The sequence below is a fragment of the Miniopterus natalensis genome, chromosome 4 (assembly GCF_054644295.1).
Source record: "Miniopterus natalensis isolate mMinNat1 chromosome 4, mMinNat1.hap1, whole genome shotgun sequence".
NCBI classification, from domain to species: domain Eukaryota; kingdom Metazoa; phylum Chordata; class Mammalia; order Chiroptera; family Miniopteridae; genus Miniopterus; species Miniopterus natalensis.
In genome coordinates, this window is record NC_142084.1 from 62302519 (window position 1) to 62314819 (window position 12301).

At 61.1% G+C, this 12301-nt stretch overlaps 1 protein-coding gene across 2 annotated transcripts; it reads left to right on the forward strand.

Annotated features, from left to right (window-relative positions):
- The first annotated feature begins 1068 nt into the window (after positions 1–1068).
- CBARP (CACN subunit beta associated regulatory protein) lies at positions 1069–11810 on the forward strand. 2 transcript variants are annotated; one of them, XM_087816589.1, is made up of 10 exons: positions 1069–1139; positions 4637–4750; positions 4833–4972; positions 5230–5294; positions 5644–5788; positions 6028–6199; positions 6429–6566; positions 7076–7286; positions 8724–8907; positions 9826–11810. In XM_087816589.1, the coding sequence occupies exons 2-10, from the start codon at positions 4658–4660 to the stop codon at positions 10880–10882; spliced, it is 2205 nt and encodes a 734-aa protein (XP_087672715.1). In that variant the 5' UTR covers positions 1069–1139; positions 4637–4657; the 3' UTR covers positions 10883–11810. The 2 variants fall into 2 exon arrangements, with proteins under 2 accessions (XP_087672715.1, XP_087672716.1); XM_087816590.1 differs by lacking the exon at positions 1069–1139 and adding an exon at positions 2649–2876.
- The last annotated feature ends 491 nt before the right edge of the window (positions 11811–12301 follow it).

The window sequence follows — 12301 nt, forward strand, 5'->3', positions numbered from 1 at the left end:
GGGCTGGGGGAACCAAGGTTGGCGTTGTGTGGCTTGTGTGGCGCCGGGGTGAGAAACGGCCGTTAGAAGGTTCAGTTAGAAGGTTCTGCATGCAAGAACTAACAGCCTGTGCGAAGACCAAGAGGTCACCGTTTGCATTCTTGGTCAGGGCACGTGCCCAGGTTGCGGCTAGATCCCCAACAGGGAGCTTGCAGGAGGCAGCCAATCCATGTTGATGTTTTACTCATCGATGTTTCTTCTTTCTCTCTCTCCCCCTCTCCCTTCTTCTCTCAAATCAATAAAAACATTAAAAAACAAACAAAAACAAACAAAAACCCTGCGCGGAGAAGACACTTAAGTTGAATTCAGGATTTGGGGAGCGCTCATTGGATGCCAGGAGCTGGAGAGACATTAGAGAAATACCAAGATTCTACCTCTGGTGTGTGTGTGTGGGGGGGCATTTTACAGACGTTCAGCGTAATAACTAAACAAATCATGAAGTATGCTAGAAGGAGACATACTTTATTTTTTAAAGGAGCAAAAGGGGGGGGAGGGAATGAGTGCAGAAATCCCGGAACAGCATCCTCAGGCAGAGGGTCCGGCGCAAGCAAACACCGGCGGTGCTAGCACGGCTTGGCTGTAATTCCCGCGAGCGCCACGAGACGACACCCCGGTGTCCGGAGACGCTCTAGTCGCAGCCCGGCCAGTCCGTCGCCCCTGCGAGCTGCTGACGCACTGGCGCCTGTGTGGTAGGTCGGGGGCTCCGCTGACATCACCGCGGTCTGCGCAGCCTCGCTCGTGGCGCTGACGTCACCAATCCGCCTCCGCGGTCACGCACGCAGGTCGGCGCACGGGGCCGAGCTCCCAATCCCTCACCTTGGGCTCCGGGAAAACGCGGAGTCCGGGTTGAACCGGAACGGCCTTTGTTGAGGACCAGAGGGATGCAAGGTGCAGGGGAGTGGGTGTCACTCCTAGGCCCAGGGCACCTGCTGCGGAGGCTTCCCAACCCTAGGGGCTGCATGAGTCCTAGCTTCTTACAGGGCCCAGGCAGACGCTGTCGCTGCGCCCCTGCCTCCCAGCATCCAGACCGAAAAAGCCTCCTCCGGGCTCTGGAGGTGGGGAAGGCGTGTGTTTTGGGAAGCCCTACTCACGTTTCTCGGGTGAGTCATGTGATCTTGTGTGCAGTCCGACCTCTCCTGGAGACCCGGACCCCACAGGGAGGCCTGATCTATCTAATAGGCTTCTCAAACCCATCCGCTGGACGACTTCTTTCCAATCCCCATTCCAGCGTGACTCATGGGTAAAGGCACCACCTGTTACTCAGGTCCTAAACCTTGAGTTACCCTGGAATACCCTGGTGGAACCATAGACAGGGCCTTTCCATTCAGCTTGGACATTGTGGCCATCACTGGTTTGGATGGTCTCAGCCTCCTCCCTTAGCCTCACCACAGGGGGCTTCATACACAGCCAGAGGTACCACGTTATTCCCCTCCTAGGAACCACAAGATGGTTTGTTTTCCCTGCTTCCTCAAACATATCAATCTTCTGCAAACACACCTACCTACCTCAGGGCCTTTGCACATGCCATTCCTACTCACCTGGAGCCAGCTTTCCTGGGTTATTTATCCACTTGGCTGTCGCTTGCCCTCCTTTAGTGGTATCACCCTTTCAACCAGTCAATAAGTATGTTTTCTCCCGGGTGCCAGCCCTGTGCTATCCCTGGGGAGCCAGAGGTGAATGAGCTCCTGCTCTTGGAGCTCACTGTGTAATGGGGTTAGGAGTGAGTAGAGACGAAACACACAGGAGTTAGTAAGGTCGAGAGAGGGCCATAGCAAGAAACAAAGTGCAGCAAGGGACAGGAGTGTAGCGTGGTGGTTGTCATGTTAGTAGACAGCCAAAAGGAGAGGCATGGAGGCTTTGCTATGTGGGAAGTGTTGAAGGTGGGAAGGAGGGTCTCTTGCGACTGAGCTAGGGAAGAGGGGTCTTGCCTGGCACCTGCGAGTGCAAATGCCTGGAGGTTGAATTTGGGCATAATTGAGCAGTGTAGGCTTTCCCTGGTAAAAAGATGTCCTTGTGGGGCGTGGCTGGGATGGGACCCGGACCAGACGGATGGCAGGTTGGTGGCCTAAGCATCTAGAAGGACAATGCGCGACTTTCAGAAGGAGAAAAGGGGGAACAGCCTTGGGGTTTGCCAGATATGGGGTTTCTGCAGGGTAGTTCTGATGTCACCAGCGCTGGGCAGGCCCTGGTGGTTCTTTTCTATTATCTTTGTTCGTCTCAACAAGGCAGGGCCCTGACAGTGCCGCCCTCACAAAGGAAGAAAGGGAGGACAGCCGAAACCCCTGGGCTGTGCACCTTGGGGACCCCCATACTGGGGGAAGATAAGGAGGGGGAGAAGATAAAGAGGGGGAGCCTATGCACCCCAGGACCCCGGGTTGGGGGGAGTCGTGCATTCCAGCATGCCTCCCTCATCCCCATCCTTCGGGACGCAGGGAAGGGTCGGGAAGTCGTGCTGCAGGGACTGGGGGCGGAGATCTGCCGCCGCGAGAGAGGGCGGCTCCGCGTGGGGAGGGGGCAACGGGGAGCGCAAGCTCCGCCCCCCCCGCCCCCGCCGGAAGGGAAGGGGAGGCGGTGGCCAGTGCGGACAGAGCCAGACGCAGCGGCAAACGCGGTGGGGGCTGCGGGCCTGGACCCGGCGGCACCCAGCGGGTGGGATAGGGCTCGTAGCCAACGCGGTCACGTGAGCGGCCCCTCCTTTCTCGCCGGCCTCCCCCGCGCACCGGGCTCTCCATTCATAAATTCTCCTCCCGCTCCGCGGCCACCGGGCGTTGGAGCCAGCCGAAAGCGCCGCGCAGCCGCCCGCCCGCCGCCCATGGGCCGCGCGCCCCAAGACTGAGGTAGGCGCGGCGGGCCCGGGGCTGCACCGGGGCGGGCGGGAGGCAGGCTAGGATCGCGGAGCCCAGGATCGCGGCCGGCTCCAGGGCCCGCCCTGGCTCCGGACCACTGTCCTTTCCCGACGAGGCCCGAGGGAGGGAGTTGGAGGATCGGGGCGGGCGTGGGAGCCAACCCTTGGAGCTCTGCACCTCGGCTTCGGAGGCCGGAAGAGGGACCTCCGCCCGCGCCCTTCCCCGGCCTCAGTTTCCCCTTGGGAGGTCCAGCGAGGGCGATGGCGTTTTCCCTCCTGGCTTAGCCCGAGGTTGAGATAAGCCTGGAGCTCGGCTCTGCCTGTCCTCGTTAGCCATCCCCGCCCCCGGGGCCGGATGTGAGCGCCGGGTTAGGCGCAGAGGCAAGCGAGCTCGGGGAGCGGAGGCCCGGCTGGACCTCAGGGTCTGGCCCGTGGGGAACCTCCACCCACCGCTCCTGTCCCCGCCTACCGCCGAGAGTCCACCTCTTTTCTTCCTCCGCCTCCTGCCATCTTCCCTGGTCTCCTGTCAAGTCCATGCGCCTCTGTCCCCTCCCCCTCCAGTATGAACTCATTTCTCAACCTACATATACGTGCGCCTTACTCCGGAGTAGACAGGGGTGCGGCAGCCAGTCTCTGACCCCGAGCGCTCAGGACACCTGGCTTTCGCCAGCACCCTCCCCTTCTCTAAGCCTCCGTTTCTCCCGCTGTAGCGTGGGATCAAAACCCGAAAGTGTTGGGGACGCTGGAGCCTGTGCACAGGCATTCCCTTTCCTCTGGGAAGGACCGCGTGGGCGCCGAGCCGACTCAGGGCTGCTGGTCATCCAGCCCCAAACTCTGTTCCCTGAGATTCCAGAGTGCATCCCAGTCCTTCCCGCCCGGAGAAGGGTCAGGTGCAATGCCTGGACAGCCTTTTTCCCCGAGTGCCGGGCCCCTCCCCAGCCTCAGTTTCCCCTGGCGTAAGGCAGGCTTGGAGGCCAGCCAGCTCGCGCTGGGAGAGGCTGCTGGCGGAAGCACTCGGCCTCTCGGGCTGGGCACCCGGGCGCGGGGAGGAGCGCAGCAGCCATTTTGATGCCCAGGGCCCGCAGGAGTCGCCCCTGCAGGAGGCCTCCCTCCCACGCCACGCCCCTCCCCGCCCCTCCCCTCTCCAGTGCTCCCTGGCAAACCCCCCCCTACCCCCCCAGCTCTGCCTGCTCACTCAGTCGCCATGGGAACCAGATTCTTCAGGGCTGGGAACAGATGCGCCTTCTTTGGCCTTTTCACTCCCACTAGTGCTCGGTGGAAGGAGGCCTTTACCTCCAGAGTCAGGAGCCTGGAGACACTGTGCTCAGCCCCTCCGCCACACTCCTCTTGGTGGACTACTTGTCCCCAGTCTCCTGGGACTGCCCATCCCTCTCCCCTGATGGGGCAGACAGGGCCAGCCCTGTGGTCGCTATGGGTTGTGGGCAAGCAGGTGGAGCTGACAGTCTGTTTCCCCATTCTCCCAGGGGGGCTTCCTCTTTCCTGGGCAGGGTTCCAAGCCCCTGTTACCTTGGGGGTCCTGCCCCATCAGCTGGGGAGGCAGTTAACCTCCCTATTAAAGATGGGGAGATGGAGGTCCCTGCTGGGCACTGATCTGAGGGGGTGGGAGCGGTGTTGGGTTCCCCCCACCTCTCTGTGAGTCATTGCCCTGTGTGGGCTGCTGCTCTGACTCCCTGGGATGAGGGAGGAGGCAGGTACCCAGGAGTTGGAGCTGAGCAGCACCCCCCTCCCCAGGCCCTTTCTCCTCACCTCAAAATGCAGCCCACGGCCACCATGGCCACGACTGCCGCCACCACCACCACAGACATCCTGACCACGACGTGGGACAATACCACAGGCCACCCCACTGTGAGTGATGGGGTTGGGGAGGGAGATTAGCGGGTCTGGGCCACCAGAGTCCAGGCAGGACCTGACACCCCCCACCCCACAGGCGGAGCCTGACCCCATCCTGGACAACTATATGCTATTGGTGGTGGTGATGTCACTCTTTGTTGGGGGAACCCTCGTGGTGCTGTCCGGTGTGTTGCTCCTGTGCAGGCGCTGCTGGGAAGTCCACCAGGGCTTCAACAGGTTGGTGCCTACCACCCCGCTGCTTTCTGGGAGGCCTGGGGGCCCTGGAGCTGGGCAAACATCTTACAGCTGGCCAGTGGGGAGCAGGTGCACCATACCTGTGCAGGGGCAGTGGTGTTTGAGGATGTTGGGTGCACATGTGCCTGTGCAGGGACCAGGTCCCAGCAGATGGGCTCCAGTGAGCTCAGAATGCTGCCCATGGGCATGAGCCCTGCAGGCACCCTTGCCTACCTTGCTCTCCTGTTGTCCCACCCCAGAGCCACGGAGGAGGCAGAGAAGACGACTACCACCTACTTGGACACCAGCACCCACCGGGTCCAAGGTGAGGTGCTGCCCAGGCCCCACCCCTGCCCAGGCCCCTCCCCCTGTCCACTCCTAGGCCTTCCCCCTCGGGCCTCCTGACCTTCTGTGTCTGTCTGTCTCCCCCACCAGACTGGGCGCAGCTCGATTCCGACTCATCTCTGTTTCCTTAAAGCCCACGCGTAGGTGCTCACAGGTGCATGCTGAGTGAGTGAGTGTGTGAGCGGATGAGCGAGTGCCCGCCCACCTCCCTGTCCATCCCTGGTGGTCAGTCGGGCCCCCTCGCTCCCTCCCCATCCCGTCCTGCCCACAGTCTGCTGGCATCAGGCACAGCCCACCCGGGGCCCACCCTCTCTTGGCTCTCCTCGCAGACCCCGAATTGAGGGGGGAGGACCTCGAGGGCCAGGATGCAGAGACCGAGCGCTTCCTGTCTACCAGCTCAACCGGGCGCCGCGTATCCTTCAACGAGGCAGCCCTGTTTGAGCAGAGCCGGAAGGCGCAAGACAAGGGCCGAAGGTAAGGGGATCCCTGGGAAGTCAGCACCCTCAGGGCTGGAGCATGGCCTTGATACTGGGCTCACTGGGCAGAGCTGGCCTCTGCTGGGTGGCCTTCATACTCTGCTCTCCCCAGACCCAACAGGGTGGACAGTGGGGCCATGGAGCAGCAGTATGTGGGCTGGGGGTATCTGGCTTGTGTGGGGTGGGGCCAAGCTCAGGGATGGGCCACTCAGTGACTGGCGGGTATGCTGGGCACAGGTATACCCTGACAGAGGGGGACTTCCACCACCTGAAGAACGCTCGCCTCACCCACCTGCACCTGCCACCGCTCAAGATTGTCACCATCCATGAGTGTGATTCCAGCGAGGCCACTGCAACCACCATGCCTCACCCCACAGCACCTCCCAAGGCCAGCCTTGCCATATTCCAGGTGAGTATGGAGAGGTTGGCAGCCAGACTTAGGCTTGGTGGGAGGGACCCCTACCCTTACCTGGCAGGTGGCACCTTTCTGGCTCTCTGAGCCAGGCCCCTTATCTCAGGATGGGGAGGGAGGGCTGGCTGGGATGCATAGAGGGGGGCTGGGCCCAGCATCCCCCCTCACCCACCAGTGCTCTTTGACCTATCAACTGCTTCCTCCTCCACCCGGCTCTGTCCCACAGCCCCCGGGGAAGGCCCTCACTGGCCGCTCCGTGGGCCCCAGCTCCGCATTGCCAGGTGACCCCTACAACCCTGCCACGGGCCCTGCTGACTTCGAGATCAGCTCCTCCTCATCCAGTGACTCCGGGGAAGGCACCTCGGTGAGGGCTCCCATCTGTCCCACTTGTCTCTCCCTGTTCCACTTCAGGACAGGTCAGCCTGTGGCCTCCCACCTCAACAGCTCTCCTTGCCCAGGCCTGGTCCCTGAAGGGGCCACAGCACACAATTGGGCTCTTGTGAACTGGGGAGCTGCCCACGGGCATGAGCCCCGCGGGGTGGGCAACACATAGGACACATGCACAGCCTCTCGAACACGAGTATGCTCACACATGCACAAAGCACTTGGGCAGCTGGGCAGGGTGTGGTCAGGACCCAGCCCAAGCCCCAGGGTGAGTACTCCCGGACATTTATTCTTGGACCCCCTCTGTGCAGGGCTGGAGAGGACACAGCTAGCCAGTACCTGGCTGAGTACCTGGGAAACTTGGGCAGCATCTGGGGAGGAGGAGAGAGCTCCCTGCTCCCCCTTTGCAGTTAGCCTGGGCTGAGTAATAGGCGGGGGACAGTGGGGAAGGGGGCCGTTTTGCCTGAAAGCATCCTTCTTCCCTCCCAGACGGATGCGGGTGCCAAGATCACCAAGCCTGGCAGGCTGGGGACCTCTGTGGGGCCCCGGGAGGCAGGTCCAGGCTCTGGGGCGGGCCCAGTCCTGCAGTTCTTCACCCGCCTAAGGCGCCATGCCAGTTTGGATGGGGCCAGCCCCTACTTCAAGGTCAAAAAATGGAAGCTGGAACCTAGCCAGCGGGCATCAAGTCTGGACACGAGAGGTGAGCTGTGGCCCCTGGTGGGGAGTGAGGGCCAGGGACCCTGCCCCAAGCAGCCATAGGGTGAGAGGCTCAGAACCGAGGGTGGGGGGTGGGGTCTATGCTCCTGAGAGGCGTCTCCAGTTCCTGCCCCATGCTGGCCAATGGGTGCCCTGTCCAAGATCTCAGAGCTGGTCAGGAGGGGGCCCAGGGCCATGCAACGAGCTTTTTTAGGGCCCCAGAGGGTAGTGTTTTTGGCTTTGCTGTCTGTCTATAGTGGTGGTGGGCAAGCAACGGTATATTACATGGAAACGAGTGTGGCTGTGTGCCCATAAAACTTTACAGCCCTGGCCAGTGTTCCTCAGTGGTTAGAGCATTGGCCTATGAAATGAAGGGTTGTGAGTTCAATTGCCGGTCAAGGGCACGTACCTGGGTTGCAGGTTTATTCCCTGGCCCTAGTCAGGGCACATGTGGGAGACAACCAATTGATGTGTCTCTCTCACATTGATGTTTCTCTCTCTCTATTACTCCCTCCCTCCCTTCCACCCTCTCTCAAAATTCAATGGAACCCCCCCCCACAAAAAAAATTATTTGCACCAGGTGGAGGGCCCATTTGGCCACCCCTGGACAAATGACAGCAACGTTGAACCCAGCAGACCCAGAAGCATATGGAGTCCTGGATATAGGGCTTCTTTACCCTCAGCCCAAGGCAGAGTTATGCGGGGGCTTGGGGAGGTGGACACTAGCAGCTGTAACCAGAAGCTCAAGGGAGTTTAGTTGGCCAGGCCAGGTCATGCATGTGCTTGCTTCCTTGTGGAGGAGGTGGGGAGAGGGGACAAACAGTGTCAGAGAGAGAAGGTACGTGGCCAGTGCCTGTGCCATCCTCCTTGTTGGGGCCTGGCTCCAGCCAGCATCAGAGAGGGAGGGGTGAGTTCTGGCCTAGGTGCTCCTGGCCAGAGAGGGAGGGCCTGCCCTGCTGCCCTGTAGGGAGCCCAGAGGCATCCTGTAATTCCTGAGGCTGTCTACAGTAGTACCCAGAACCTACCTATTTGCTAGGTGACTGTCCTCCCTACTCCTGAGGCCTTCCCACTGAAGCTTCTCCCAGGCCTCTGTGGTGGGAGGGTCCTGGCCTCTGTCCAGGTGGCCCATGGGCAGGGGTGAGGCTGGCAGGAGAGGGCTTCACCTCTTCCCTCACCCCCGCAACCTGTTCCTGAGAATTCACTCCTTCCCACATCTGTGCTTTAGCCCAGCTATGCCTGCCACTAGGTAACCAGTTCAAGCCCCTGCTGTAGCCACACCTGTTTTCCCTGGCTGCTCAGGGCACTACTGCTGCCTATACACAACTCACACCTGCACAGCAGGGTGTAACAGGCTCACCTGGCCCAGGCTGGTGCCTGGGGTGGGAGTGGGGTGCAGTGCTGGGAGGGGCCCAGGCAGACTGATGTGCCTCCCTCTGCACAGGCTCCCCCAAGCGACACCACTTCCAGCGGCAGCGAGCAGCCAGCGAGAGCATGGAGCAGGAGGAGGGGGACACCCCTCACATGGACTTCATCCAGTACATTGCCAGCACAGGCGCTGCTATGGCCTTCCCGCCCCCCTGCCCCTTTCTGGCCAGCCCCACCAGCCCGTCCCCCGCTCTCGGCAGGTATTTTTCAGTAGATAAAGGTGCTAGGGGTGGGCCTGTGGGCCCCTGCCCTACCTAGTCACCCATAGGTAGCCAAGGGAGTGCTTTCCCCACCTTGTCTGCAGGGCAGACAGGCAGTCAGTTTCCTCCCGTGCCACTGCCCCTCCTGGAGGCTGCCTCGCTGGGGCCACCTATCCAGCGTGGACCGTGGACCGGAGGAAGGGAGCAGGGGGAGACTGGGTAAGGGCCAAGGGGAGGGTCCCCAGGACTAAACACCTACACAGGCAGGGCTGCTGGGAGTCCCCAGTGGAATCCTTGGCCTGAGGGACCCCCTCCCACCTGCCCAGGTTCCTTCTCAAAAACTGTCCTGACCACATCTGCCAGCAGGACCACCTCCCACAGCCCAAGGGCAGTTATCCTGAAACTCTGGGCCCATGTCAGTGACATGGGGGAATCCAGGGAGCAGGGCAGGGTTCCTACACTTCCTGGTCTGGGTAGAGACCCCTTCTGATTGTGTATCGTCCTCCTAGTTCTTTATTACTCCAAGATGGTGGGAGGGTGCTAAGTGGCATATCCAGGCACCTAGGGGTAGGGGCCCCCCACCTGCTTAGTTCCTCCCCACACTGCTCCTGCACTAAGATGTTAGGAAGAAGGCAGCTCAGAGAAAGCTCTTTCTGGGTGAGGAGCCAACCACCTGCAGTGCCTATAGGTGTTTGGGTTACATATTGTATAAGACATCCTGGTTGAAAAGCAGGCTCCAGGAGAGCTCAGGGTTTACCAAAAAAGCATCCCCTGCAAAGGAGACAGCATTTAAAAAAACTCACCTTCTGCAGAGCCTGACCAAGGTGGAGAGTCCCTATCTGTGCCCCCCTCCCTGACGGAGCAGGGTGGCCGGGGAGGGCATGGGGGAGCCCTCTGACTGTTGCGCCTGGCTTGCAGGCTAGAGGTGGAGGAGGAGGAGGCAGGCGCCGCGGGAGGAGTGAACCCCGAGCCCCCCTCGGAGCGCAGCTTAGGTGGTGCGGGGCCTGACCAGCAGCAGGAGTCAGACAGTGAGCGGGATGCAGGGCCAGAGCATGCCCAGACCATCTACCGCGACATCTGGAGCCTCCGTGCCTCTCTTGAGCTGCACGCGGCCACCGCCTCAGACCACAGCAGCAACGACCGTGACTCGGTGCGCAGCGGAGACAGCTCTGGCTCCGGGGGCACGGCGCCCGCCTTCCCACCGCCCTCGCCGCCGCTCACACTGCGGCCCTCCGATGGCGAGGTGGGAGGGCCCCGCAAGCTGCTGCAGATGGACAGTGGCTATGCCAGCATCGAGGGACGCAGCACGGGTGACGATGGGCCTCCTAGTGCGCCCGAGAAACCCTCCTCCTTCCCTAGTATGGGCCACGCGGCTATAGTTGGGGGCAGCTTCGACGGGGCCGCTGCCGAGGAGTCCCCCTGGCCTTGCAGCCCGCGTGCCTGGCCTCGCCGCACACCACGCCGGGACTACAGCGTGGACGAGAAGACCGATGCACTCTTCCACGAGTTCCTGCGCCACGACCCACACTTCGACGATGTACCACCCATGGCTGGGCGCCATCGAGCTCGTGCTCACCCGCACACTCACGCACGCAAGCAGTGGCAGCAGCGGGGCCGGCAGCACAGTGACCCCTGCGAGCGCGCTGCACCCTCTGCACCCCCGGGGCCTGACCCTCGCCCCACACGTGCGCCTCTGCGCCGTGGCGACAGCGTCGACTGCCCACCCGACAGCCGCGCAGGTGAAGACCCAGCCGGCCCCCCAGCACCCACCATTCCTGCCATTGAGGAGGAGCCTGGCGGCAGGTGCCCAGGATCGGGCCTGTGTGCCCGGCCCTCAGAGGTACTGCTGGACAAGCTAGCATCTGGCCTCGAGAATAGACTCTTACTGCCACACCTCGCCCAGCCCGTTACCGCGGCCCCCATGCTGGCCACCGCCACTGCAGCACCCACATCCCCGGACCACAGCCCCGCCTAAGCCCCGCACCCCGCTCTCCTATTGCGTGCACAAGGCCTCCGTGGCCAGTCCTACCAGCAGCACGAGGTCCCGGTGAGCGTGTGCTGAGACCAGGGGTCCTCAGGTGCAAGAGTACTGCCCCCGACAACCCCATGCTGCCGCAGTGTGCCTGTGCACAGTCCCCTCCAGTCACTAAGCTGGGTTCCTGCATCATTCCAAGGCACAAGGACCCTGGCCTATCTGGAGGGAGCAAGGCGTATTCTCATCTTTGCGCTACTGAGGAACATGTTCACTTGCCCTTACCTGAACCGGTGTAGCCTCTGGATGGTGGTAGGGCTTTCATTCACAGGAGATGGCTGCAACCTAGAGGGACTGCAGCCCGATTGCGTGAGACATAAGTGCAGAGTGCCCCTCCCAGGGCCAAGTGAGCTTTGAGGCACGTCTGGTCTGTATTTGCTGAGTTCACGCCAGGGTGCATGCTCCAAGCTCACTGGGACATGGACCACAGGGTGCTGAGGATTGGCAAAGAGTGGACCGGCATGGCTGCCAATTCCCCTCCCTGAAGCTGTTACCTCACTGGGGCGTGTGTTCCGGTGTGTTCAACTGCAGACCAAGCCTCCTCCAAGCAATAACCATGCCCACTGCTGCTGCTGTCCCCAGCCCTGGAAGAACCCTCCCTCTACCCTCCTCCCCAGTCTGCAGTCGCCCTGCCCTGCGCATGTGAGTGGTGCGCCAGCCCCGCAGCCGCACATCCAAAGAGCCCCAAGACTTATCAGTGTTTGAAACTTACACAAACCCAATCGGCCAAGGTTTCAAGTTTCCCAAGCTTTATTTATTGCCAAAAGATGGGGCAGCTGAGCCACACCGCCCCATCCCTCAAAGCTTCCTGCATTCTGTGTACCTTAGTGATGGAGTTTGTTTTGTTTAATGGTTGATTATAAATATTTACTGCATACTCTTGCTCGCTCTGGGTTTTCTCTGGGGTTCTAGTTCAGAGGCCTTGGGGGAAAGCGCCAGGGTCCTGCACACTTGGCCCCTGCCCTGGGGCTGAGCCAAAAGGGCCTGTTGAGCTTTGGAGAGCACAGAGGGCCAGTGTGGCCAAAGGCAGGGCCCCAGGGAGGCCCAGGAGCTCCACACGCTGCCAACAAGACCTTAAGATGGTGGCCAGCCCCTGCACTGGGGTCCAAGGAGGGGCCCCATGTGCATATTCAGATAACTCACCTGACAGCACGTCCTGCCACCCGACAATTCCCAAACACCCCTCACAACCACAGCTCAAATTGACCTGTTTTATTTTTTTCTTAAAAAAAAAAAAAGAAAAAAAAAGAAAAGGAACCAACCAACCAAAAAGGCAGCCACCTGGCTCCCACGGGCACTGGGCATGTGTCTCGGTGGGCATGTCTATCCACCCCTGCTGGGCTGCAGTCTGTTTGAACACAT